Source organism: Alosa alosa, chromosome 6 (genome assembly GCF_017589495.1).
Source record: "Alosa alosa isolate M-15738 ecotype Scorff River chromosome 6, AALO_Geno_1.1, whole genome shotgun sequence".
Classification (NCBI taxonomy): Eukaryota; Metazoa; Chordata; class Actinopteri; order Clupeiformes; family Clupeidae; genus Alosa; species Alosa alosa.
In genome coordinates this window covers 16,109,848-16,137,694 of record NC_063194.1, presented here as the reverse complement: position 1 = coordinate 16,137,694, position 27,847 = coordinate 16,109,848, and the positions used below count along the sequence as shown (strand labels likewise).

The following is a 27,847-nucleotide window of genomic DNA, read 5'->3' as shown; positions in this document are numbered from 1 at the left end:
CAGGATCACACTTGACACAGGCAGATAAAAAAGCACACTGTTAACAACATACCTGGATGACAGTCCAGGAGGCTATGAGTGACAGGTGTCAGGTTAAAGTGACATGGTGCAGGGATGCAGAGCGCAAATCCACAAACTTTACAATAAATAGATAGCACTAACAAACATTAACAGACAGAGCAGCACAATGCATAGGCACTATGTCGCCATTAGACGGCGCCATCTTTCTCCAACATCTTAGACCAAGTAAAGGGTCATAATCTATACCTACTATGCAATCTGGACTACGATCCATTTCTCGCTCTCTTTACTCACCATTTGTTTTTAGGCACAGAACAGGTGGGTGTCTGCAGGCGCTTGATTGCTATTGTTTCGTTTTAGTTAATCTGCTGGAAATTATTTCAAGACAAGACTACTTAAAGCCTTGTAGCAAGACCAAAACAATGGTAATGAACGCGAATTTTATCCCTACTTCCAAATCCACGCAGACACCACCCTGTCCTGTCGCCTATTCACTACAGTAAAAGGAACATAGATAGATAGACAACGTTATCTAAATTTCCCTCGAGTAATTGATTGATCCTATGGGAATTTTAAGAAAAGTGTTTGGCTTTGGTTGATAGTGCTAGGTGCTAGATCATACAGAAGTTGAACACCGGGATTGTATATCCTTTAGATCCTGACCAGCAGGTGCCAAATCATAGTAGGCTGGGCTAGGCTAGGCTACCCTGTCTGGCAGACATCAACAGCCTGCATTAGCCTTCGTCACAGTTGAAACCTTCCTTTAAAAGCAGCAAACACTTGTTAATATTCCACATTAATTTAAACCTTGTATTGGGAGTAATAGGAGGATTTTTTTCCAAGACTGTAACTTTTAACAAGCCAAATATATTTTCATTCAGTCTGGATGTAACCACGGTAAAATAAAGGGTGTAACAAGTGACCTATGCGCGAGCCTGTTTGTCTGGGTGACATCTGAAAGGACCCGGCTGCACGTGCGGGGACGCGCACGTCGCTGTCAGAGTTCCTTCCAGCAGGAAATACAGACGGCCAGTGGATGTGTCAAATCGCTTCACCATCCTTATAAACTGAACAGTTTCATTTGAAAAAAAAAAATGTCCAAGAAAATGCCGGTTGCACGATCAAGAACCTGAACATGGACTAAAGGATAAACCACCACTGTTTTGTTTTCACCTGCAACGATGCGGAACCCACAAGCAAGCTTGTTAGCTAAAGTAGCAAACCACCCTGTCTGTTAGCTAACACTGCTATATAGGTAGCTAGCCAGCAAACAAGCTAATCAAATTCGTGGTCGTGGACGTTTGTTTTGTTCAACTCATCTTTTCAACTCCGACACGTCCAATAAGTAATTCTCACTGGATGTTATTTGTCCATTTTGATTACATTGGTTCGTTTCGATTCACATAACGGAAGAAGCAGTTCTTGAACCGGAGCTGTGGGGGGGCCGCGGACAAGACCCCCCTGGGCGTCCAGGCGGACTCCGCAAGCAGCCACGCGGGACGTGGGTGAGTTGATGGGAGGAGAGAGTCACACCAAGGTCGCTGATTGTTTTCGGGGCCTGTTATCGGAAGAGTGAGCTGGTCGAGCCCAATACGTAAGCTGACCAGCGAGTTTGTGGGTGATCTCATTTTTGCGTTTTGAATTGAGAAGTTGTGTGGGTACAGGTTAGGCCGCAAGGAAGGATATGAAACCATAGCAAGTCCGATTACTAAGAATAACCAATGTTAATGAAAAGTTGCAAAACGCCCATCCAGCTAAATTGTTGCCAATGCTCACGTTGACTTTTTCATGCGTAAATGCTTTGAAGCGCCCCCATGTTTACATTCCGCCGTGAAGGTCCTATTCGAATAACAAGCTAACCGGTTAGCTGGACAGTAGCTAGCTCCCACAAGCTAGTAAAGAACTTTGTAACCATTGGGAATGGGAAGCAATTAACTTCGCTTTATCTGACAAAATATTGACATATGGCCAGAATGGTAGGTATTGACATCCAATTTACAGAATTATTTTTTATATGTATTAATTTGGTTTGTTAATTGCTGTTGGTGTCTATTGAATGTATTGTTTCCCGGAGAAACTTAACGTTAGGTAGATGGAAGACCATGAGCTTATTACCGCTGTTCTCAGTTTTTCTAACACATAGACAAGTCATAAACTCTCACCACTTTCACGATAGCTTGTTTTGCATACATCAGCGTAGTGCTAACCGCATGTTTGGGTGGAGTCTGATTACAGTATATCGAGAGCCGGAGTTACTTTTATTTGATCAAAATGTGCTTAATGGCATTGCTACTTAAGGAAATGTTGTTTGAGATTCTGTAGGTTAACGTAGAATATTTTTCGAAATATCAGACCATGGGGTGTTGCATGGATATGTTTCACACAATTTGTCGTTATGCTGGACACCCCTTGAAAGTAATTTGCTTTTGAAGTAAACATCGTTTGTCATATCAGTTGGTGTTAGGTTTCCCAGCTGATGTGTGTTTCATTTGCTGCTGGTTGTAAAGTAGTATACAAGGACGCCTAAATGCTTGAGAAAGATGGCACGATCAGTGGTGCCAAGCATTTCATCATAAATGCTCTGTTACCCATCCTGGTGATAGGTCGAGTTTGCCTAGCATTTACCGTCTATGCCGTCTCTATTGCCGCGTTACCACTGCTACTGTAAGAGAACTACAAGCCTATTCAGAAGTTGCAGATGTCTTTGGTCTGTATGGCAAACCTTTCTGTAATATAACTTGTTTGTGTTCCATTATAGTCACACATCAGTAGCAGTAGCAGAAGAGGATAGCGCACATTCACTTCTGTGAGAAGTGCAGCTATGTCAATTCCCCTTCATGAGTTGTTCTGCTGCAACACAGTCTATGGTGGGATCACTGACAGAGAGTACAGATTTAGATCAACCCTTGAATTAGGCTATTTGTTGATTCTCATGGCTCACATTTGCATGTTGACTGAGGACAGTCTTGAGGTGAGGTGCTTGCAAGTTTTCTGTCTTGCATGGATGCTCCCTCTTGAAACTATTGTTTTCAGTGGGGCCAACATACACAAAGAATTCTTGCTTCCTCAGTAACATCTCATGTCTGCCCACGCAATATGTGATTGGCCAAGACTACATCATCCTGGTTCAGTTCACTTTTATTCTCAATCTGAAGTATTTAACAGTAGCCATAAAGAAGACCTGGACCCTTGTTTGAGTTTATGACCGTGTCTGAACTGTTGTTCTTTTGGAGTTTACAGATATACTCCTACCACTCAGCACATACCACGCACACGGTGTGAACTTTAGTAATCTGGTCCAGGGACAGTACACGTGGGCCTGAGAAGGAACTGCACACGTCAAGTAACACAAATAAACACACTAGATGTGCTTTTTCCAGCCCACGATTTCTATCTATAACTGTACCCATTCATCTATAACTGTACCCATGCTGTGGTTTGTGCTTGTGCTTGTTTGCGACCTTGCTCGACTCAAGACCTCCAAGAACTAAACCAAGCAAACACCTCTCACAGCTCTCTGCGCTCTAACCTCACGCGACTCGAGACAGAGAACTAAACCAAGCAAACAGCTCTCACATGTGCCACTGTAGGCGTCCTCCTCATGGTTCGCCAGTCTTGTGACTCCACCTGATGGGGCGGCTGTCATCAGAGAGGCCAGACTGTAAATACATGTTCCTTGTGGGGCCCTTTTGACAAGCAGTCATTAAGGTGTAGGCCTAAAGTTTGTCTATAATGGACATGTGGTTGTGTGGACACGTGGATCTCTAATGTGTGCTGCACTCTTAACCCCAGCCCCATTCCACTGATGGTGGTGTATTCAGATCCCCAATCAAAAATTAGTCTGCATTATTGATAATGTTGCTGCTGTTTGTGCTTGACTGTTGGAACATGTGATGGTAAACAAGCCAAAGTTAAAAGTCACAGTGCACTGAGCCATAAGCTTGCCGTGTTCAGCTCTCCCGAGTGTTGTTCCACTGCAGTTTTGTTTTCATTCCTTGGTCAGTTCTGTTCCCTGTCCATGGCCGCACCGTGTTGGCTAGGTGGCAGGAGTGTTGGCACAGACATTTTGAATCCTCTAGTGGCAGCCCCGCCCTGTACCCTGGACAGCAGGTCTATTGCCGGAGAATGCTGTGTCAGACATGAATTAAACTCCACTGCTTTATCTGCTGGTTTCAGACTACACTCCTTCCCCTTACCCCCAGCTAGATGTAGGGCCTTAATGTAGGCCCTTGGAGCACTGTGTCGTGAACAATTTGCTTTATTTGTGTCTGAAGAATACCATCCTGAAGAATACCATCCAGTTGTCTGAAAGAGCAGTAAAAGGGGAGGGGAGGGGAGCCCTGAAGCATGTTCCCACATCGTTTTTTTTCCATAACATAAAAATAGCAAGTTACTTCTTTATTTTTTAGACAGCTGTATTGTGATAAAACAAGGAAGTGGCTGTGGTCACAGCTGTAAATCAGACACCGTAAAAAGTGCTGGTGTGTGTGCGTGGGAGACAGAGACGGGGGTAGAAGCTTTGTCTGTGTGGTTCAGCGCTGGGAGTAACAGGGTCTTGCTTGGGTATACGGTCTGATCAGAGTGGTGTGAACTTTTGTGTCATCATGTGATGAATCTCCGTATCCAATATTGGTATGGACTAGAGGAACTGGGCTTAGGGGTAACCACACTAGAGAATGAGAGAGCATACTGGCCTTTTCTCACTGTAGTAGATCATCTGCGGTATATCCTCAAGCTGTTTGCTGAAGAGCACTGAAAGTAAATGGAATTTGATCAAGCTTTACACAGTTATATATATATACAGGCCACAGTCCATTTAGGATTTAAATTAACACTATGTAGAATGTAAATTATATAGTACATTCTGGTACAATGCATCAAATGGAATAATTTACATTTTAAACTGTACATGGTCCTTAACAAATATAATGAATTAAAAAAAGGAAGTACAAGCATATTGAGAGAAGTGATTCTATGATGCATATGAAGTCCTCTTCCCTCACTCACTTCTTTCTTTCTCTCTCTCTCTTTCTCTCTCTCTCTCTCTCTCTCTCTCTCTCTCTCTCTCCCCTCTCCCCCTTTGGCCCAGACAGCGCCAGCAGTGAGGAGCAGCCATGGCTGAGATCTCCGCCCTCACCCCTTCTCCTCCAGGCATGGGCGACCCCTCCCTCCCTCCTGCCCCCTCCTCTCCCCACGCCCTGCCCAGCCTGCCCCCCTCAGAGTCCCCGAAACAGGCCCTCATTCCGAAGTCCGCCTTGTACGGCGATCGTGCCACAATGGGAACCCCGTCTTCCCCGACAACGAGCACAGAGATCCCCACACGCTCACCGCAAGCGTCCATGTTGGCGGGTGTAAGCATCCCTGAAGCACCTCCGCTCTCTGTCACCAACGAGACAGCTGTCCCCCAGCCTGCGGAAGGCGCCGTGCCCCCCAGTGAAGAGAGTCGTGGGCCGGGCAGCACTGAGCAGGCGGGCAGCTTCGAGATCCCGGGCGTGGCAGGGGGGGCGTCAGTGGACCCGGGGCAGAAGGAGACCGCTCCCTCCCCTGACGTTAATCCCAGCCCTAATCTCTACCCCAGTGTCCACATCAACCCCACGAGTGCTAATCCCGCTCCGGGGGAGAGCCAGCCCCCCTCCAAGCCCACTGCTCAGACCCCCCATGAGGTGGCAGCAGCAGCAGCAGCCCCCTCCAGCACCTCTGCCCCTCCTCCCTCCTCCTCCTCCTCCAGTGCCCTCAAAGACTCTACCCAAAGTCAGACCAGCGCCTCTGCACCGACAGCAGGAGCACAAGCAGCAGCAGCACCAGCCGCTCCCTCACAAGCACTGCCTCCCCCGCCGCCTCCACAAAATGCCAAGCCACGGGACGCCACCACCCCCTCAAACCCTTATCCTGCCCCTGGACCCAAACCGGCCTCTCCCGCCACACCAGGTGCCTCCAAACAGGCCCTGGAGCCCCCGGGAACCCCGCCCTGGTCGGAGCCCCCCGCCCTGGTGGTCCAGGAGTCGGGCCCCATGCTGCCCCTGCCGTCGTCGAGGCAGGCCCCGGACACGATGAGCTACCTGGAGTCGGCCAGCCTGATGTCGGGCACGCTGGAGTCGCTGTCGGGGCTGGGCGAGGACGGCAGCTCGGTGGGCTCCGACTCGGAGATCAACGGCCTGGTCATGCGCCGCACCGACAAGTACGGCTTCCTGGGCGGCGCGCAGCACTGCGAGGCCAGGTGGGTAGAGCGCCTACACGTACACACAAGCACATACGCTTCACACACGCAGACACACACACACACACACACACACACACACACACACACACACACTTTCATAAACATTCACAGAAATCCACACACAACACAATCCAGACACACTTACCAGCAGCAAAAGTATTTAGTGTTGACATTTTCTAATGTTGCTTATTAAAACTATTTAACGTCATCCAAGGTTAAATATCAGTGTCTGATATCAGTCTTTATTTGCGTTGTAGCAGGACACTGGTTTTAGCATGTAGGTGAATGCAGGCTTAGATGAAGAATTCTGTGACAGCTATGTAATAATGAAAGTCTTCACACATTGGTAATTACTTCTCTGCCATCAGTAAATGTGCATGCTGAGCAAGCCTTGGCTAATGAGTGAGGACAGTCTCCTGCAATGGTGGTGTTCCGTTTCTGCCAGGATGGACAGTATTTTTGTGTTTCTGTCCGAACTGTAATGTTTGGGTGAACTTGAGCTCAGTGCATATGGTTTGTGTTAAATCAGTAGAGCCATACTCCAACCCACCTTGACTAGGCTGTTTGGAGATAAAGTCAGTGGGTGCATCTCCCTGTGTTTTGATCAAAATCTCCGTGTGAAACGGCCTGTGGAGGCTCTTTCTCAATCCCACTCCATCTCTCCCTCTTACCCACGTGCTTCCTGTGTCTATGACGTTTGTTATTAGTGCTATCAGCAAGATCACTGCTGTGCTGATCAACATGTCCTCCCTCCCTGTGGTCAATAATGCACCACTCAGCTGTGGGCACTTGACCAATTCCCTTGGATCATTCTCGCTCTCTTTCTCTCCCTCACTCTCTCTCTCTCTCTCTCTCTCTCGTTCTTTTTTAGGTTGATCTCTGTCTGTCTATCTCTATCTCTCTGGCCTCTACATGACATGCATATTATTCTTACTTTCTTTAACATTTGTGTGTGTATCTTTATTCTTTATGTACACATACACTCAGACACCTATATAAATACATGTACATGCATGGGTATTGTGTTTCCATCTGTCCCTCTGACCCCCGCCCTGCTGTATTTGCCGGTGTCTGTCTGTGTCCTTCATCTCTCCTTGTGACTCAGTTAGTGCTGACACTGCCTCTGACTCGCTATTTGAAGGCTGGTGCCTCAATCGTTCTGTTTCCCCCCATTACACCCGCCTAACTCACTCCTTTCTTTCTCGCTCTCTCCTCCCTCTTTCTCTCTCTCTCTCTCCTTCCTCGCCATGCTATCTGTGATTAGCACCTCTATCTGGTTCTGCTGTCTGTTTTTGGTTTTGCTCATTTGTGGGAATGACTAAAATTACACTGAAATGAGTCATTTTGCTGACCCTTCAAGTGTTTTGTGTTTCTGCTCCATAAATGGGCATTTGAGTCTGTAAGAGAATGAGTGTTTGTGTTGTGTTGTGTTGTGTTGTGTTGTGTTGTGTTGTGTGCACGCAGGGCCTAAATTTCAGCGCAGGATTGCGGGTATAGCGCATAATTTATACAAGTCCCACAACTCTAGCCATCATAATGCGAGAAATTTCCGCACACATTTTACAGTGCCATCTGATGACGTTAATCTAATAATGGAGTGGCGTGAATGTGGGATGGACGGACCAACTTCTGACTTGAATCAAACGTAACCTCATGCAGACACACACACACACACATAACTCTCTCTCTCTCTCTCTCTCTCTCTCTCTCTCTCTCTCTCTCTCTCTCTCTCTCTCTCTCTCTCAAGCAGGACTTGTCACCGCTGAAGTCAATTATGCTTCAAGTGCACATGCAAGTGCTTCTACATCAACTGCTAACTGACGGAAAAACAACAGTTTAGCGATCAGAAACTGTGAGGAATTTTGCAAACACAGAAGGATTGCATAGAGTGGCCATGGGACGTGAGGAAACACGGATGTGTTCTCCATTTGAGGAATCGATTGCGGACGTGCGCAGGCGGTTACTGATACGGAGCGCATCGTTGCCCTAGGTTAGGCTATTTTTAGGCGCATTCATTACTAGTTAGAGAAAGTTAGGCTTTTTTTTTTGCCAATCTGCAAAAACAATTCTTCCCAAAAGCTTTTTTTACTACGTGTTTCTATAGGTGTCTAGTAACACCTCCCAATTTATCCACTGCCAATTCCTCGGGGAAATGCCTGGAGAGCCCATCAAGTTTGGGGTGCCCAGAGGGACTGGGTGAAGATAATGAAAAACATTTTTTTTTTTTTTTACAAATATTAGCTTTTGAGATGTCTACTAGGGGTTTTTAGGGGTGCTGAATCTATCCCAGAGCCATCAGTTTTGAGTAAAAAATGACTCCCCAAGTCCATAACAAATCCATAAAAAGTGGTTTTATTGAACAATTACAAAACAAAACTTCCTTAATCAGTTTAAAATGTACTCCCCTGCATCTCCCTCACTCCTGTTATCATCTGGCTGGTCGATGTTCTGGCAAGAGTTACCATGACAGTTCCCACCAGCAGAAATACACTTGACTCCAGTGATTTGTAGCAGTAGCCACAGGCTTGGAATTTCACCATTCTGGGTGCAAGGCCACTTTGCCTTCAGTTGGGCATATTTGGTGGGGGGCACAAAGGCCACATGTCAGGGCACCAAGCCCAAAGTTAACTATACAGTAGTAGGCTATAAAAATGATCAAAGTTGTATTTAGCCTATTCACTGCAGTAGACCTGCATCACTGTATGAAACATTACAAAAACATGACATATTACATAGAACTGTAAATCATCTGATCATCTAATAATTACAGATATCTAGGCTATATATAACATTTATTTTATATTTGGCCTGCTATGAAATCATGTATTGAACTATTTAAATTTAAGCACAGCTCAGCTTTAAGAAACTCAAATAGCCTAGATGCATGCTTAGCATTTTGTGATCATTAAGGCTAATGATTTTGTGATCATTAAGGCTAATGATTTTGTGATCATTAAGGCTACTACATTTACGCACTTTCTTTCTTGCGCTGTCACTTTCTCCACTGAGTAAAAGACTAAATTAATTTGCCCTGTGAATGCTAAGATTATTTTGACAGGCCACAGGCTAAATAAAAATCGCTATTAGTAGGAAGCAAAGCTGAATATTGAAAGAAGGGGGCACCGTGGCCACCGTGGCCTGTAAACCTATGATTATCAAAGGGGCTTCACGGCCAACCCAAGGGGCAACGACGGCCATGGCCGTCGTGGCCGCCGTGAAATTCCTACCCTGAGTAGCCAATCTCTGGTCTGGCGATATCCCCGCAGAGAGTGCTGTGCTGCAGCTCCTGTAGTCGGAGGCAGTTTCTCAGGCTTGATACTAGTTATGAAGTTCTCATGAGTTTTACATTTTGTCGCTCACCGTCCACCCTGTGCGTTGGACACTCTTTTCTCACACACACACACGCATATGCCCACACAAATACATATGCACACTCTTACACATAAAGTTCACACATTCACTGATTCTGTCTCTCTCTCTCACACTCACACACACACACACACAATGTCCTTTCTTGCACACACAATGTTGAGACAAAACTATCTGTGATTATAGCACCAGTGTGTTACATGCAAAACAAAACTTGACAAGCTGAGATCTGTTCTTTTCTGCCTTTCTTTGTGTGTGTGAAAGGGTGGACGGTGAGTAACAAAAAGTCATGAGGACAACATACAGTATCTCAAAACTGAGTACACCCCTCACATTTTTGTAAATATTTTATTATAACTTTTCATGGGACAACACTGAAGAAATTACACTTTGCTACAATGTAAAGTAGTGAGTGTACAGCTTGTATAACCTCAAAATAACTCAACACACAGCCATTAATGTCTACCCCCTGTGTCTATATTTGGCATTCTCAATACATCTTGTGTTTGTGTTTGTCAGACACTAAGAGTGAGACATTGCTGTGGTCACCACTGGTCTGCACTGACTGTGAGATGAGTTTGTAGTCACTCAGGCTGTAACCATGGGCCTCTCCCCCTCCTTCTTTCTTTCTTTCTTTCTTTCTTTCTTTCTTTCTTTCTTTCTTTCTTTCTTTCTTTCTTTCTGTCTGCTTTTCCCTTCCTCACTCGCTCTTTCTCTCTGACAGTGAGAAGGAACTCCGAGTGGAGGTGGCGCGACAGAGAGAGATGAAATGGCTAGACATGTTCAACCACTGGGACAAATGGGTCATCCGGCGCTTCCAGAAGGTCTGTGCTGTGCACCTGATTTATGATGGTATTGGGGGATTGTGAATGCTTGCATTTATTGCATTTGTATATGGAATTTCAATTATTTTTGTAGGCTGGTCTGAATACCTGTGTGTGTGCGTGTGTGTGTGTGTGTGTGTTTGTAAGAGAGAGAGAGAGACTGCCAGCATATGTATTTATGCATGTGTGCACATTCATACTTTTGTGTGTGCATGTCTCTGTCTTTGCATGATTTATAAACCAATTGAATGTGCTGACATTTGTGCCTATCTGTGATTTACTGCCAGAGCTGGTTTGTGTTGCTTTCACACTAGAGCTTTTGATGTGGACTGGGGTCCACTTGAATCGTTTACTGTGTGTTTTTGTGTGTGTGTGTGTGACTTGTGTGTGTTGTTGCAGGTGAAGCTGCGCTGCAGGAAAGGAATCCCGTCCTCGCTCAGAGCCAAAGCCTGGCAGTTGCTCTCCAACAGCAAAGAGCTCCTGGACTCCAACCCTGGGAAATTTGATGTACTGAAAAGCACACACACACACACACACACACACACACACACACATAAGAAAAGCACATGAGAAGTACACCAAAGATGCACCTTCACTTGCTCACATCCATCTTGACACTGTTGCAAACTAATTCACCATTTTGTTGTCCATACCTTATATTGACTAGAATCCTGAAGTGCAAATCTCAAATCTTTTACTACTTGCACTGCATTAATAAAAACCACAACAATTCTGATCTGAATCTGATGTAGAGTAATAAGCATGTACAGGCCCACAGTGCAGTGTTGCTGTAATCACTTCCTACTCCGGCACCAGCTAATTAAATCCTCCTCAGTTATGTATCCAGCCCTCCCCACCATTCGCCCCTTAAATCTCCTCTAAGCCCAGGCTGGTTGATTGTCCAAAACATCCACACCTACTGTCGCCTAAAGCAGCATACAACCTGCTGCAGCCTCCTTCCAACTCCCACACAGGACACACGGGGCCAAGACGTGGCCACACTGTCCTCTCACACCTCACAGAAAGGGCTGCTCTGGATTTCTAATGGAGACCCAGACCGTCTCCCCTAAAAGGTCCCCGGTGGCCTCCTTCCCAAGGCAGCGAGGCAAAGACCTCCCCAGCTCTAATCCTCTTAGCCTTGGGCAGCTAATCCTGCCAGTCTGGGCCCTCTTCCACGGCTTGGCAGGCGACCTGGCCTGAGTGTGGGCCTTTTAGCGGAGCCGCGAGATCCACAGCGGCCTTCTGGCCCAGTGTCCAGTCTCGCTGCAGTGCGTTTGTAGGGCAGAGGTAGAGGTCACATATTAGAGGATCAATGTGACCCACATATTCTCCCTCACAGACAGACATGCACATCTGTTTCTCCCTCGTCTCACTTGCACAACAAACAGCATGCACTCTTATAGAAGTACACTATCAGCCTGTTTCCCATACATGGATTAAACCATAAAGCTTTTTTTTTTTCAATGGAGAAGTTCTCTTTTAATCTACAACTATGTCTATGCATTGGACACTAAGGGCCCTATTATCGTGGTCTAAAACGCATGGTCACTAGTCAAAAGCTTATTTAAATTTAGTAGGATGTCCAGTCCACATTGGGAGTGTTTTTGTTATCAAACGTCGGGCGGATGGCAACAAAGGCGTTCCCAGGTTTCTAAATCAGTCATGGGTGTGTTTTGGGTGTTACATCATTTAAACCAATGAGAATGACATCTGTCATTCCCTTTAGGCGAGCGACGCAGTGAGCAGCGCAACTTCAAACAGCGCATCAGTATTTTGATAGTCAGCGGCGCATTTGAAGGAATCTTCTTGCATGTGAGACCATATGGAACAGTTATTCCACTAAACCATGCTTTACTAAAACCTAGCAGAGTATAGCCAGCATGTATTTGCACTCGTCTATTATTTGAACTCATTGGCAAAGTGAAACTTAACTTCACCGTGGTGTCAGTCAACGACAAAACAGTTAATTACTTTAACTATTGACTGACATTGACAATGGGTTACCACCGAAAACATAGCCTGGAAAAAGCAACATTTACCCCAATAATGATCGAATGACTGAATAAAAAACATTTATTCTGCAGAGGAGTTGCTGCTTACATCTCGTAACAGCTGTGCTTCATATTTGCCTCTCGCCCCCCCCCTAATCACTTTTATCCGTCATTACCAATCTGCAAATGGTGGTGAACAACTGTTTGTCATCTCATTGTGAGATGTATTTCGGAATATCTTTATTCTAATTATGTTTCCCATTGTAATCGTGGTAATTTGTAATGTCTGACATGGATGTACGCTGGTGTGTGAGTGTGTCAACTTGCCATGGATTTCTGACCAGGTTTTTCTTGGTCAGTGGCGTAATGCGTTTTAGGTAGTGTACGATAGCGATTTTTAGACAACGCGCCAGACCCCTCCTTTGGTCGTTAATTGCCACACCCCTTGGAGCATTGCTCAAAAAGAAAGATGTGCAAGATAAGAATAAATTTTGCACTGGGATAATAATCTGCTTTTCGCCAGGCACCAGGTTACGAAAATATGGCCCTATAAGAACAACATTCTATAAACACACTTAGGCACCTTCCCAGAAGCACAAATAATTATTTATTGATTATTATTTAAAGTTTATTTATTGTTTGTGTCTTCTCACCTGCTGTGCAGGAGCTGGAGAGAGAGCCGGGAGACCCCAAGTGGCTGGACATCATTGAGAAAGACCTGCATCGCCAGTTCCCCTTCCATGAGATGTTTGCTGCGCGTGGAGGACATGGGTAAATATGTGTTTACCAGCTTTGGCCTGGTCTGCACAGGCTTTAAAGGACTTGTTCCTACATTTAGTGTCTAATGTGTTCATTTATTTAAGCCTGAAGAGTCTGTCTATAAAATAATTGCTAGAAGGTTGCTAACCATGGTTGTTCTCAGGGTTCTAAACTTTAGATGCTTGTGTTCAATCATGTTTTCTATTAGTTTATTAGTTACTGTGAAAACCTATAAACATGCTGCAATCATATCATTGCATCTTGTTCAGCCTTTTGGTTCCTTATGCTTTGTTCTCTGGCTCCTCTGCAGTCAGCAGGACCTGTACCGGATCCTGAAGGCGTACACTGTGTACCGGCCAGACGAGGGCTACTGCCAGGCCCAGGCCCCAGTGGCGGCCGTGCTGCTCATGCACATGCCTGCTGAGGTGAGCAGAGAGTAGGGGAGACCTGGGTGTTTGTGTGTGTGTGTGTGTGTGTGTGTAAACTTTGATGACAAACATGCTTTAATGCTTTCTTTGGTGTTTAACCTGTATATAACTTTGTATTTTGGCAGCAAGCCTTCTGGTGTCTGGTGCAGATTTGTGAGAGATACCTGCCAGGGTACTACAGCGCAGGACTGGTGAGTGTCTGCAATGACCACCCTTCAACAGTCTGTCTCCCTTTCCCTACATTATATATGCTATGTGTTCAAACTGACATCTCTTCGTTTGATCTGCCTCTCTCTCTCGCTCTCTCTCTCTCTCTCTCTCTCCCCCCTCCCTCCCTCTGTCCATCAGGAAGCGATTCAGCTGGATGGAGAGATCTTCTTCTCTTTGCTGCGGCGCGTGTGCCCCATGGCTTACCGGCACCTGAAGAAGTTCAAGATCGACCCCATCCTCTACATGACCGAGTGGTTCATGTGCGTCTTCTCCCGCACGCTGCCGTGGTCCTGTGTGCTGCGCGTCTGGGACATGTTCTTCTGCGAGGGTTAGGAGCTTATGCGCACACACACACACACACACACACGACTTGTGAGACATGCAAATAAAATACATTTTTGGGAGCATATATTTTACTTGTGTTAATTAAGTAGATATGGAGCTGACTGGAAATGTAGTAGGTAAAGTGTGTGTGTGTGTGTGTGTGTGTGTGTGTGTGTGTGTGTGTGTGTGTGTGTGTGTGTGTGTGTGTGTGTGTGTGTGTGTGTGTGTGTGTGTGTGTGTGTGTGTTTCAGGTGTGAAGGTGGTGTTCCGCGTAGGCTTAGTGCTGCTGAAGCAGATGCTGGGCTCGGTGGATAAGCTGCGGGAGCTGCAGGGCATGTACGAGACCATGGAGCGCCTGCGCAACATCCCCCCCGAATCCATCAAGGAGGACCTGCTCATACAGGAGGTGGGTGAACCTGCTCATACAGGAGGTGGGCGGGCCTCTGGCAGGCTATGCATTCACACTCACTCACTCACTCACTCACTCACACACACACACTGTCACTCACTCACTCACACACACACTGTCTCTCACTCACACACACACACACACACACACACACACACACACATACACAAACACACTGATCATCACTCAAGGCCAGTGCCCACTGGCTACGATGTTCGGTGAAGCACTGAAACACCTTGTGATCCGTGAAAACATGCTTATTAAGTGATAGTTTAAAGCATACCAAGGCAAAAACACTTTATTTGAGTGAACTTTAAATTTACAATGGCTAGTTAGATATTACTGGTACTATTCCATTAAGTGTTCATATGTATTACCTAAATAGGCCTACGTGCTATAAGCTGGTTAACAGTAGTTTCCTAGCAGTGGTTGTGACCCTTAAAGTCATACAAGTTGGCTCAAATTGTTGAAGACAGTAAAAACACATGGATTTAAAACCAATCCAACCAAAAACAAGCCAATTCTATGGACCTGAGATTCAAAAACCTTCAAAAAAAGATGGAACCATCTGGTTGTAAACACTGGTGCCACTGGTCGTTGCCCATTAAAAAGGAAGAACTAAGTTCTAAATTGGGTGTTGCCCTGTGAAAAGGAACTGAGTTTTAAACGGCAACGTCTCTTTATATGTGTGTGTAAGGCGCAGTCAGTGGACATTGACCGCCAGCCTTCCTCTTGTGTTCTGTATGAGGAATGCTCATGAGGGGGGCACCTCCCTTAGCGCTGTTAGAGTTGGTCTGGTCAGTCTGCTCATGTGTTGCTCACGCTCCCATTGAGAAAGCCCTCCACTCTCCCCCACCCAGCCCTACACAGACAGCAAACGATAGACACACCAGATCACACCAGGCTCATGGAGTCATGACTCATGTCTAGACCAACATACTTCCCATATGCACTTTCCATTGTACTGTTAGAACTAGGGCTGGGCGATATGGTTGAAAACTGTATCACGATATAAGTATTTCATATCAGTCGATAACAATAATTATTGATTTTTTTTTTTTTCAAGGACCAGAAGGGAAAAAAAGTTCAATTTAAACACTTTTATTTTAAACTTAACCTTCCTCTGATTTTAATCACCTCCGTTATCAATCAAAGAAACAGGGAAAAGAAATAGCAACACAATCATGAAAAACACTCAAATAAATAAATGTGCACATAAGTCTGAATGAAAAGCAGCACTGGTTGAAGCCTGGAAATATTGTAAACAAAGTAGCTTAATTTGCTAGTTTATCATAGTCTACTGGTTAGACTGTTCAGTTTCCCCATGTGTGTTTAAGTTTCAAATAAATACTTTTTCTCCTTGGGACAGGCCCGTTTGAGTCTTGGAAAATCTTTTTCCATTTGCATCGGGATTGAGATAATTAGAACTTAGCAGTCAATTTGAATGCAACAGTTTTGAACAAATTCGTGCAGCGTGCTAATGATGCTAACCAGATTTAATAGCATTTTAGCCAGTCGTCTTGCACGATTGTGAATGTTTGGATTACATGTGCATGAGGAGGGATGCGCCTTTTGAGAGGGAGAGGGAGGGAGGGAGGGAGAGAGAGAGAGAGAGAGAGAGAGTGAACGGGGCAAGCCAAGGACTCATTGAGAGTCTGTGTTGAGTTAGGCCTACTTCTATCGCCTACTCTGGTAGAGTTGCACATACTAGCTACAATGCAAGATATCTTTAGCCTATTTATTTATGGACAACGTAAGGCGGGAGGTGTGTGTTGCTTTTAATTATCGAATGCACAGGGAAGATCCAGTCTTTCATATATTTTAAGAACAGTTATTTTCAGGTTTATTCATGTCTCGAATGTGTGGATTTCGGTGTGTCCCTACCTGTGTGTATTGTTAATTGTGTGTGTGTGTGTGTGTGTGTGTGTACGTGTACAGGTGATCACCCTGCCGGTGACGGAGGCTCTGATCGAGCGCGAGTGCAGCATCCAGGTGCGTAAGTGGCGCGAGTCCCGTGGCGAGCTCACGCACCAACCTGCCCGCCGTCTCCACGGCACCCGCGCCATCTACGACCAGAAGCGCCGCGCCGCCTCCATCAGCTCCGGCGGCAGCCTGTCCTTCCTGGGCGTCGGCGTGCCACCACCGGGCCCCCTGCGCGCCTCCTCCAGCCTGTTGTCCCTCCCAGGCTTCCGTAGGTCCAAGAATCCCTTCCACTCGCAGCAGAAGAAGGGCTCGCTGTCCGGGCCCTCGGGCATGGACACCGTGTCCCTCCACGAGTTCTCCACGGGCGGCTCCACGGGCGGCTCCCCGGCCCACTCCGGAGGGCGGCCGCAGGGGAAGCACGGTCCGAGCCCTCTGCTGGTGGGCGCCTCCGCCCAGCCGGCGTCCCAGGTCCCCTCGGAGAACCAGAACCTGGCCACCCTGCCGCCGTCGGGTCAGAACCAGCAGGGGACGCCCTCACGCGCGCTCGCCCCCTCGCCCAAAGTGGTGGCGGAGCAGGTGACCCCCACCCTCCCCTCGCCCACCGCCAACAACGCTCCTCTGCCCCCCTGCCCCGACCCAGCAACTAAACCAGCAAGTGGGGCTGGAGGTGGAGCAGCCTCTGGAGGAGAGGAGGACGGCAAGAAGAAGAAAAGGAGCAAGGAGGAGAAGAAGCGAGAGAAGGAGGAGGAGAAACAGAAGGCCCGCGAGAGGAAGGAGAAGGAGAAGGCCGAGAAGGAGCGGCAGAGGAAGGAGCGAGAGCGAGCGGAGAAGGAGAGAAAGAAAGGCGGCAAAAAGAAGGACAAGGCGGGTGGTGCAGGGGCCGAGGCGGAGGAGAAGAATGGTGCAGCGGCAGCGCGGGATTTGGCCTAGTTAACCCCCCCCCCCCCACACACACACACACACACACACACACACACACACACACACACACACACACACACACTCAGATGTCCGGCCTGGCCACAGGGCTGAAGCCCCGGAGAAGAGGAATGGGGGGAGGGAAAAAAAGAGGACAAAGGAACAAAAGAACCATGGAAGGGTGAAGGCAAGAATGAAAGGAACACGGCTCTCCTGTTGAAACGCTTTTCATCTCGTCAAAGGCATCACCATCATCAACTGGACCACATTGCCCAGTCACCCCTGGCTATGGTCCACCTATTCACCCCTCCTCTCGCTCCTCTCACTCCCCCTGCCCTTTCCCTTCCTCATCTCCCTCACACCCCCCCTCTGTTTCCCCCTGGACTGTGTATCTATTTCCCAAACCTATGTTCAGACATCTTGGAAGGAACCAAGTGTTTGTTCGCCCTCATAGTCCTAATCTCATTTCATTGGACTGGTTTCATTTCTGTGGACGTGTGTTTAATTATAATTTACCATGTGGTGGTTTTCATGAAGGACTATGTGCAAAAGGAATCAAATTGGACTGTGACATGTGCTGAAGCTGAGGAGTTTTACAGTGGTGTATGCCATAGGCATGTATATAGGTTGAACTCTACATGGATGAAGGACCCCCAATGCCAGCTCAGTGGGTGGTGTCCAGCCAGAACGCCTGATTAAAAAAAAAAAAGAACATACTGTATAACAAAAACTTGGTGAATCTATCAGCGGTTGACGTAGCCCTCAAGCCCTCAAGATATAATTCTGGGTGGTCTGTTGAGTTGTCGGATGTATTTATTCTAGAACTGTAGCTCGTATGTATGTATGTATGTATGTATGTATGTATGTATGTATGTATGTGTGTGTGCCTTCGTAGATTAGTATAGTGTAGTTGGGTCTTGTCTAACTAGTCAAACTGCTCCTGTGTGTCTATCCGTCTCCCATGTCCCCCCATTACTTACGTTGCCCCTTCTTATTGAAGGTATTAAAGGGGTGGATTGGTGGAGCAGAGGAGGTTAAGAGAATTTCAACAAGGGACATTTTGAAGTCGACCCAGTGCATGGTGTTGTCCTGGACTTATGAAATTGTGGATGTGCTCAGTGTTGTCCGGCAAAAAAAAAAAACCAACAAAAAAAAAAAACATAGGGAAATAGTCTTTTAACATTATTTTATTTTTGAAGGAGTATCATTTTAATTATTTTTCTTATAGTCCGTTTTGACTCGACCCATGCTTAGCTTATGTCTCTGTTTACAGATAGTTTTTTTTTTTTAACTCAATTGCTTAATTAAGGGGGGCAAAAAAGATGTTCCTCCTTATCACCTCAGGCTACAGAAGAGAGAAGCTTTTTTTTGCCCCCCCCTCGCCTCACCAGTCCCTCTCACTTTTATGACGAGTGAAGATGAGGAACTGCCATTGATGGGCTCATTGTTTCTCATTGGTCATCATTGTGTGTACGGTCACTTAGCCACCCCCCGATCCTGTACTGTAATGCCATCATGGTCGAATTCGTCTTCATCTTCATCTTTTTGGTTTTGAACTGGAAATTATGGTCAGGTCTCATGAGAATGCAACTGGCTGTTGTTGTTTTTCAAGGAATGTATTGTTGAAACAGTGTCCCTGTTTGGAGTTGAACTCTCTCTGGATACTGGCTTATCAGGTGATACAGAGGTTGATAAAAGGTTGATATTATTTTCTCATTGTGACGTAAGCAGGAGAGAAGGCATTGTGGTATATTTCAAGCTTGTTTTCCTGGTGAGGCGTGTCCGAGAAAGATTCAACAGTGTATCTACAGTTTTTATTTTGTAAATACAAAATGCTATTTATATGGGGGAAGGTTCATAGTACTCTGTGAGAGGCAAGAGGCTGGTCAGAAATGTTTGTCAGTGTCCCAGATAGTGAAGGATTAGTTTTGATTTTTGCACTGAACCCTTAATCGATATTGTTATTATTATTATTATTACATTTTGAATCAGCTGAAGGCCCCCCTCACTAACTAACCACTTCTGTATCTAATGCACAGTATGTTTATTCAGCTGAACTGTTTGAGTCCTTAACCCAGTGTGCGTTAGGACCCTGTTGTGGTCAGGCTTGGTGCAGCATTTGTAGCATTAACTGCCTTCTAACCTTTTGGGTTTGTAATGTATCAGTGTATAAAATGTGTTAATTTAAAACAGATCTGCTATATATTGTATACTATTCCTACCCTGAAGCTTACCTAGGAGTTTTTTTGTATTATTTTTTATTTTTTTATGGCAGCAGAAAGGATGCCTGCTGGACTGGAATATTAGTTGGAATCTTGTGCTTTTTTGTTTTTGTTGGATTTTCTTATTTATGTTTTTTTTTTTTTTTTTTTTTTCAAAATCTCACATTTGTTTGCACATTCATATCCCCATAATCTGATAGAACAAATCCCCTTTTGTAGATCATTAATTATGTCCATGAATTATCATTTTTACACCTGACAGTATTACAGAACCAATGCTTTGGCTGAGGGTGTAACTGGAGAAAGTGTTCATCATATTTCTTTAACTTGATGTGGTGGAGCATCCTCATCCCTGATTGATATGAGGAGACTGCCTTGCGACAGCAGGCAAAACCAAAATGAAATTGCACTGGCATTCCAAACAACATTTCTATGTTTTAACTGGAAGCTCCTTTTGCCAGAGGTGTCTTACACAGCATTGTGGTTAAGAAATCACTATTAAATTCACATTTCCCCCATCAACTCACATGACCTTCATTTCAATGTCGAGTAGCAAGCAAAGTCGATTAAACAAAGTGTCTAGTGCATGAACTTAAGATATTGCGTGATGTGTGGGTGCATTGCTTAGAGCCCACCCATGTTTGTGCAATGTGCATAGGATCTAAATGGTATTAAATTGGCAAAATGATGATTTTTTGAATGGTGTTATTTAATGAGCTTTAGTTCATTTACACTTGTTGGCCTGACTTTGCTCTTAACCCGTCACTGAAATTAGGACCAACAATGTTATTTGTCACACACACACACACACACGTGCACTTGTGCTTACACGATACCCCCGATAGGTGTCAGTGGGAGGCGCTAGTGGGTTACTGTAACGTAGATTACTGACACTCCTCTAACGTTGATCTTGACTTCATGACATCTGTTTGTGTCGTGCCAGTGAAAAGAAAACATGGACTGTACTGTGCTCCTCTTTCTGTCTGTCTCTGCGTCTGTCTAGCTAATGTTTGGGGACTGGTGTTGGGGTGCGATGCCATTTTTGTCCCGATACACTCTTTTCTTTTTTCTTTTTTTTTTTTTTAAATATATTTTGTTTTTCTAAATTGTCACAACTGCTTTTACTCTAAAAGTGTTTTAACAGTGCTGAGGAATTACACATTGTGGATGATGGCACACCTGAAAAAGCCACTGCTGTTTGCTGATTGATCAAATTGTTACTATGCAACCCTAACCACCTCGTAATGATGAGCTCATGGGTGTCACCTGGGATACTTGAGCTGATGTTGTGGCTTAAGCAGAGAGCGGTTTCAGTCATCATGAAATGCCAACCAAACATTCAGCTTAGTCCCCTCTTGGCGGAAAGGGGCTGTAGCCTGCGGCACAAAGAGCAATGCATACCATTTAAATGCCAAGAGGAAAAGATTTGGTGTATAGGACAGAAAGACTGAACTGCTCCTTTAGCTTGTTGAAGTTGGAATGCAAATGAAATGTCATGGACACAAAAGCACACACACGAAAAGCACTGTCATGTGCAAGACAGGAAATGCATCATCTCTTAATGCACATCCGGCATATGGAGGAGTTGAATCGGGCGCCTTTAAAATTAGGGCCGTTACATTTCTTTGAATTTGCCATTTCAATATATGTAATTGTTTTCTTTTTTTAGCATTTGGCACGTCTTCCACTCCAGCCTCCCATGTATTTGTGTATGTGCTCTCTCTGTTTTTGAGTTTACATGCAGTACATCAGTGTCAGAAAAAATGGTAGATTAAGAATCATTCCTTAACTGCAGAAGATAATCTACACATGACGTATTTAATGAATAATTATGATAATGAAGAACAGTTGTGATGAAATAATAATAATAATAATAATAATAATAAAACATAATTATATTAAACTGACCAAGTGTTACTTCAGTAATTGTTTTTGGATGTGTTTCTTTCCCTGGTTGTTGGATTAGAATCTCTAGTATCAGTCAGGTACATGAAAGAATATAATATAAACTATCACACAGTCATGCACTTAACATTTGTGGTGTTAGACTTGAAGTCCTCATGTCTTGAAACACCTGGCACAGCTGCAGCACTTCCTCATTTCGAGCTACACTTGGGTGTTTTCTAGGAACATTTTATCCAAGTTTTGGTTAGTGGGTATGAGAAATCCGAATGATAAAACTTATGGGCAGCACCTTGAATATTTAACAGATTATAAGCAATCCTTTACAATAAATAATAAATACAAATAAAAACCCATATCTATCTAGCACCAATAGTGTAGTTGTGCTGGAGTTTCAATCCTTACTTGGTGATGGATTAGGAAGTAGGTCTGCAAAATATATCTGGGCCATATTTATCATCCTAACCTTACAGCCTGTAAGCTTCATCGGGCCACTGTGATGATATGAATGGCCACAGGAGGGTGCTCTTTCCACTTAACTAACAAGGGTGCTAAAAGCTTCAAAGAGGATGTACAAAAAAATGGAGGCGTTGGACACAGTTTTCCTGGTTTTATTACTTACAGAGGTGTTTTTTCTGACAAAGGCACCAAGATGTAGAAAGCAAAGAAGAGGGAGATGGTATTTAGAAAAAGACACAGAAGGAAGAAGGGAAAAGATGAGAACAAAGATGGTATGTTTCTTTCATTCCTTCTTTTCCCTTTTTGGGGCAGTCTATCTCCCTCAATAAAAAAAAACAGAAATCACTTTCAGTGACCTTACTTTTTTAAAAGCTCCTTTTTTCTCATTTTTTGAACAATGGACTGCCCGGACCTCAGATGTGTCAACTGAAGAAGGCTTTTGTGCGTACATCACAAACCAGCCTTGGCCAATTTCACAACAGTTGTGGCCTTCCAACAAATTCTGCCACAGGCGTAGCTAGTGCATTGCCACACACATACACTTACAATCAGACACATTCCGGTGCTGGTTAACCAGGGGAATGGGTGAATGTACTGTAAGCACATGGGAGAAAAAGGAAGTGAGAGAATGAGAGGGAAAGAGAAAGGGAGTGAAATGGAGAGACTGGTATTAGATCGTTTTATTGAAAATAATTCCATTGTCCCCACTGACAAAACACAACAGACACCCTATGGGTCCCCTCTGCTCTCTCAGTTTAGAGTCTTTGGAGCCTTCGTTTGGTGAACATGAGTGGAGGAGGGTGAAAGGAAGAGTCCCCACAGGTAAACAAGAAAGAATTAAATAAGGTGAGGGGGTTGAGAGGAAGGGATGCGGCATGGAGAGAGAGAGAGGAGGAAGACAGAGAAAGGATTGTGAAAGTAGAGCAATGAGGGATGCGGATTTTATCTCTTAATTTTTCTGTTCTTCTATCCGTTTCTCTTATTCTCCTTCCTCCTTCCCTTCACCGTGAGTGATGACGTAGCAGATGTTCTTGTAGTCAATGTTGCCAGCCACATCTGGGGGGAAGGCGGACCACATGTTCTTTATCTGTGAGCGGAGAAAGAGAGAGAACAGGATAAAGAGGTAGAGGGGTAGAGAAGAGGAGGAGAGAATAAGACAAGAAATGAGTCATGATGAATGTGATCAGTCATAAGGTATTAGGTAAACTTGAAAAGCAAGATGGGAACAACTGAAGGTAGAATGTTAGCCCACCTCATCCTGGTTGAACCTATCGCACATAGTGGTCAGAAGCTCCTCAAGGCTGGGGAAAGGACAGAGAATGAATGAGTTTTAGCTGAGATAATGAGCTCTTGATCAAAATATTATTATTATTCTGTCATACATAAGAGTGACATGACACTGTCATGACACATGAACCCTAACCGAAAAACCGAATGACACTTAATGACAAAGCGATTTGTCATAAATGTTTATGTTTATGACACATTCATGACAGTGTCATGTCACTCTTATGAAGATACCATTAAGTAAAGTGTAACCCTATCTAGACTAGTTATCTGTTGGTAGGAAAGATGAAAGTAGAACTCACAATTCCTTCTTGACGGTGCCAGTGCCCTCGGGGTCCAGCACCTTGAAGGCAGTCACGATGACGTCCTCGGGGTCAGAACCTGAGGAGACAGGGAGGCCGAGATTTACACAACATGGTTAATACACTCAAAAGTGTCCGAGCAACGGAAGTAATTGAGCTCAGAAGAAGAACAAAGACAAAGAGATGTGCCCAATGGCCTCTTCCTGCTTTGTGCTGCCTTACAATATTACACGTCTCGAAATGGGAGAATGCCTTGCTCAACTTTGTCAAATATGGTTTCAATTCAAGATTTTGTACCAGAGTGAAAAGAGCGCAGAAGTGTGAAGAAGAATTAAAGAAAAGAATAAGAAAGGTGTTATGAGGGTGTTATTACTGTACGTACCCCTCACCCTCTCGCCGAACATCTGCAAGAAGCAGGTGAAGTTGATTGGACCGGGGGCCTCCTTGATCATGGAGTCAAATTCACTCTCCTTAATGTTCACGTTTCCTATTGTAGCAGACATACAGGAGATTCAGGGTCATTTGCGCGCATGCACGCACACACACACACACACACACACACACACACACACACTCAGCCACACAACTGCTTACATATCTCAGCAACATATGTGACCTCAGAGCCCAAGGTTAGTCTGCCATTCCTGGTGGGCCAGCTTTGAAAATGTCAATAACTGGAATTTTAAAGGAGCTAAATCTGATTGAGAATCTGACTTACCAAGTCCAGACATGCAATCTTTAAGGTCCTCCTTGCCGATGATACCATCTTTGTTCTGGTCAAGGATTGTGAAAGCCTAAGAAATGTAGCAGGATAGAAGAAAGAAAGAATGAAAGAATGAATGAAAGAAAAAAGAAAAGATGGTTCCTTACTTCCTTACTTTACACTAAATGTGTGTGTTTTTCACAGTGACTTGCATAATTTGTGTGCAACTGTATTATAATAATTATGCATGTGTATAATATTATGGGATTTATAGTATATGCAAGCACTCAACACAATTGCTGAACAGAACAGGTGCATGGTTGTGGAATCTACACTGATCTATATAAAACAAATTTACTGTGGAATCCTTAACACCCACTGGTCCTACACTATTAAGTAGTCCCAGGAATCGATGAACATTCTGCCATATTTCATCTAACGAGTGTTCATGTTACCCCAACCCCCACTCTGAAAAGTTCTCCCAGTCCTGAAACCCAAGATGACCCAATAATATCGTTCTTTATAAGGCAGCTGCTTGCCTCCCTCTGCCCTCAACACCACCACACCCTACTGACGCCACCAGAGCTCCAACACCCCCACCATGTATTTCCAGGAGTTGACTCAACTCTAACTGTCATGTCAGGCATTCCCTATGTGGTGCTTAGGGAAGTTAGATCCCCTTACCAGTTGGTAACGCCCCCTGGGGAGCACACACATGAACACTCCGTCCCCCTTTTTGACATTACCAACTAAACCTCGTTCCCAAAATAACCGTTGCATCACCTAACCTGCGTTAATTTCACACACTCTTTTCGCTTCCTCCATAATGTTTTCTTGCAATCCAATGTTTCAAGCTCTCAGCTACAGAGCTTTTATCCACACACGAGTTGTTAATATGGAGTAATGTGTGGAATCATACAGTCTCAAGTAACTCTATTAAGGGCAAATTCAGCCCGTTTGTGTAGAAATATGAACTTTTAACTGTACCATAAACTGTACCATAAACTGTTAGTCATTTAAACCCTTTCATCATTCATAGCAAACTCTTCTGACAGAATGCAAATGTATTGGGCTAACCTTTTACATTGCCTGAAGTCTTATATCCATGCCTTTTACACTTGCTTACACTGCTTGCCCCTCTCTGTCCCCTGTCCCTTCATGTCCTTGGCTGTCTCTGTGTCAACCCTTTCTCTCTTTCTGCCGTTTGCACTTCTACCCCCTAATAGCAGCTTTCTTTTACTATGTATGAAATTTAACAGTCTCTTTCATTCTCTCCATAATGTTTTCACTCCAGCTACCTACTTCTGTCTATGTTTCTCAGCCTTCTTGTAAACATCTCTCTCTCTCTCTCTCTTTCTTTCTTTCTCTCTCTCTCTTGCATGCCATCCCCTGCCTCAGCTGCTCCTCAGCCTTGACGGGGAATTTGTGTTGAGGAGCTGAGAGGGCTGACTGACAGATGGAAAGGTGAGGGGTGAAGGAGGCCCTGGGCACCTCACAGGGTTACAGAAACCTCAGAGCTGCCAGCTAGCAAACCACATTCTCATTGGTAACCTCCCATGGTGAGAGAGTCGTGGGATCACATAACTGCTTGATATAGTTGGTATAGTTGGAGTTAAGAGCGTAAACAATGTGAAATTGAAAATAACTGAATCAGACACAAGACAGATCTCTGCTTTTGGTTATGAGGCTCTGTAGTTCTGGCCGTAAAGATGACTATGTCCTTGACTTTCAAACTGACACCAAACAGACGTAATTGAATCAAAGTATGATGAATTCAGTTCTTCAAATGTAATGACCCAGGTAGCCAGGTAAATTTTAATTCTATAGCTATTTATACAGAGTAGCACCTTCACAGGTGTGACTTCCTGGTGAGTTTCCCCAAGCCTGACTCAATAATTGCCGTCACAAAGTATGACAGGGCTGTGAAGAGTGCTAAAAAGCTGCGCAGTGTGGTAAAATAATCACCTCTTTGTACTCCTGAATCTTTTTCTGGTCAAACATGGAGAACACGTTGGAACCCTCTCCTCCTGTCCTCCTCTTGGCCTTCTTGGGTGCCTGAGGTGAACCGTAGAACAATTGTTACATAAAGACCGTCAATATCACATTTCTACATTTTTTGCTGGGTAGGTTCGCATTTGCATGAAGCCTAGTAACCTAAATGTCACGGAAAGTAACTATGTGAATAGTGGCTTCCCTGAAGTGCATTTCTGCCATGCAGTGTTGTGAAGCTAACTGTACAGTTTACTTCCTCCACTTTTTATACTTTATAAATAATCTGCTAGTAACATAGATGCACCATCAAACATGCAGGGTTGCCGATTTACATGAACCACCAGTAGCTATTCTATGAGAAACTGTCCAGTGGCATCTGGTATTTGCCATTTGTTCTTAATATAAACATTGTACAGTCCAAAGTGTTTTTGCCTGGAAGTTTTCCTCTTGCTGTGTACCTTGTTGGAGCTAAATTCTTACACTCTCACGACATTATACATTCATTATACAAAACTGTATGTTAATCCTCTTAATCCAGGACTGTAAGTAAATTGCCACTGTTCCCTCTTTGGACTCACTGGCACCAGAATGAATTTTACAGCCGTTTTACATATGACTTCAGTGTAAAATGCAAACTCTTGCAGCCAAAATAAATATATACTCAATTAACTAAATAAAAACGGCAATATCATATCCTGTTCTTTAAAGAGATATCCACTGGTTTGTCAAAAATGTCCAATGTTCCAAAAAAAGCAAGTGTAGTTGGTTCCAAATTCTTTGCACTGGGCAGTTGCTCCATGGCAGCCCAAACCCTACCACATTGTTAACAAAAAAGCCTGTTTTGTATGCGTCGCCCCTGAAATTCTCTGAAATAAAGCGATGACGCGAAGTTATCTCCATGGGGCCGGTTGCTCTCTCACTGGCACTGCAACAGGGGGTGCCAGACGACAGGGACAAACAATGGTTACTCACCATCTTGAGACGGTGTGTGTTAGGACAGTTGGATGCTCGTGAGGAGAAGACTTGTGTGAAGCCGCATAGAGGCCTAGTCCCCAGAGACTTTTATACTCCGGGTCCAGCTAAATATAAACCCCGGTCTCAACTTTGGGAATAGTGAAAGAGAGTCAGAGCTAGAGAGAGGAATGAGAGGGACAGATGAGTTAGGACGAAAGTAACGGGCAGAAAAAGGGTGGCCCTCTCGACTTACCACTGCTCAGAAATAGAGTCTTGGAATGGAGGGAACCTGACACCCTGAGGATGCGGTGGTGGGTCCATGTCCCACGTGGACTAATATGGATATGGGGAGGGCTGTCAAGACCCTATGCCCCCTACTCTCCTTTCCACTACCACCACCGCCGCCACTGTTGTTCCAGAGTCTGACCTCCATCAATGCATCCCATTGCAGACGTACATCTGCTGTATTTTTGGAGTGCAATGCTCATTCCACACGTAAAAACCACATTTAACATTCTGTAGGCCTAGCTTCAGCAGTTGAAGGGACACGTCTTTATTTTTAACCAGCATGGGTTTTTTTTTTCCGTGAAATCCAGGACAGGAGTTTTTATGGTGCCATTACATTCTACT

General features: G+C 44.7%; 2 protein-coding genes across 5 annotated transcripts; one reads left to right on the top strand and one right to left on the bottom strand.

Annotated features, from left to right (window-relative positions):
* Positions 1-998: 998 nt before the first annotated feature.
* On the top strand, positions 999-21,525 carry LOC125296192 (TBC1 domain family member 10B-like). Of its 4 annotated transcripts, none has more exons than XM_048245943.1 (10): positions 999-1,526; positions 5,115-6,238; positions 10,335-10,434; positions 10,834-10,941; positions 13,090-13,196; positions 13,495-13,609; positions 13,738-13,803; positions 13,961-14,150; positions 14,398-14,552; positions 16,494-21,525. In XM_048245943.1, exons 2-10 carry the CDS (start codon positions 5,136-5,138, stop codon positions 17,406-17,408), a joined length of 2,859 nt encoding a protein of 952 aa, XP_048101900.1. In that variant the 5' UTR covers positions 999-1,526; positions 5,115-5,135; the 3' UTR covers positions 17,409-21,525. The 4 variants fall into 4 exon arrangements, with proteins under 4 accessions (XP_048101900.1, XP_048101901.1, XP_048101902.1 ...); XM_048245944.1 differs by having other exon boundaries at positions 5,111-6,238; XM_048245945.1 differs by lacking the exon at positions 999-1,526 and adding an exon at positions 1,556-1,615.
* Positions 21,526-22,115: 590 nt separating this feature from the next.
* On the bottom strand, positions 22,116-27,388 carry mylpfa (myosin light chain, phosphorylatable, fast skeletal muscle a). The gene is made up of 7 exons (XM_048246012.1): positions 27,236-27,388; positions 26,237-26,326; positions 24,287-24,362; positions 23,951-24,055; positions 23,569-23,647; positions 23,232-23,280; positions 22,116-23,066 (listed from the first exon to the last, which is right to left on the bottom strand). The coding sequence occupies exons 1-7, from the start codon at positions 27,236-27,238 to the stop codon at positions 22,959-22,961; spliced, it is 510 nt and encodes a 169-aa protein (XP_048101969.1). The 5' UTR covers positions 27,239-27,388; the 3' UTR covers positions 22,116-22,958.
* Positions 27,389-27,847: the final 459 nt, after the last annotated feature.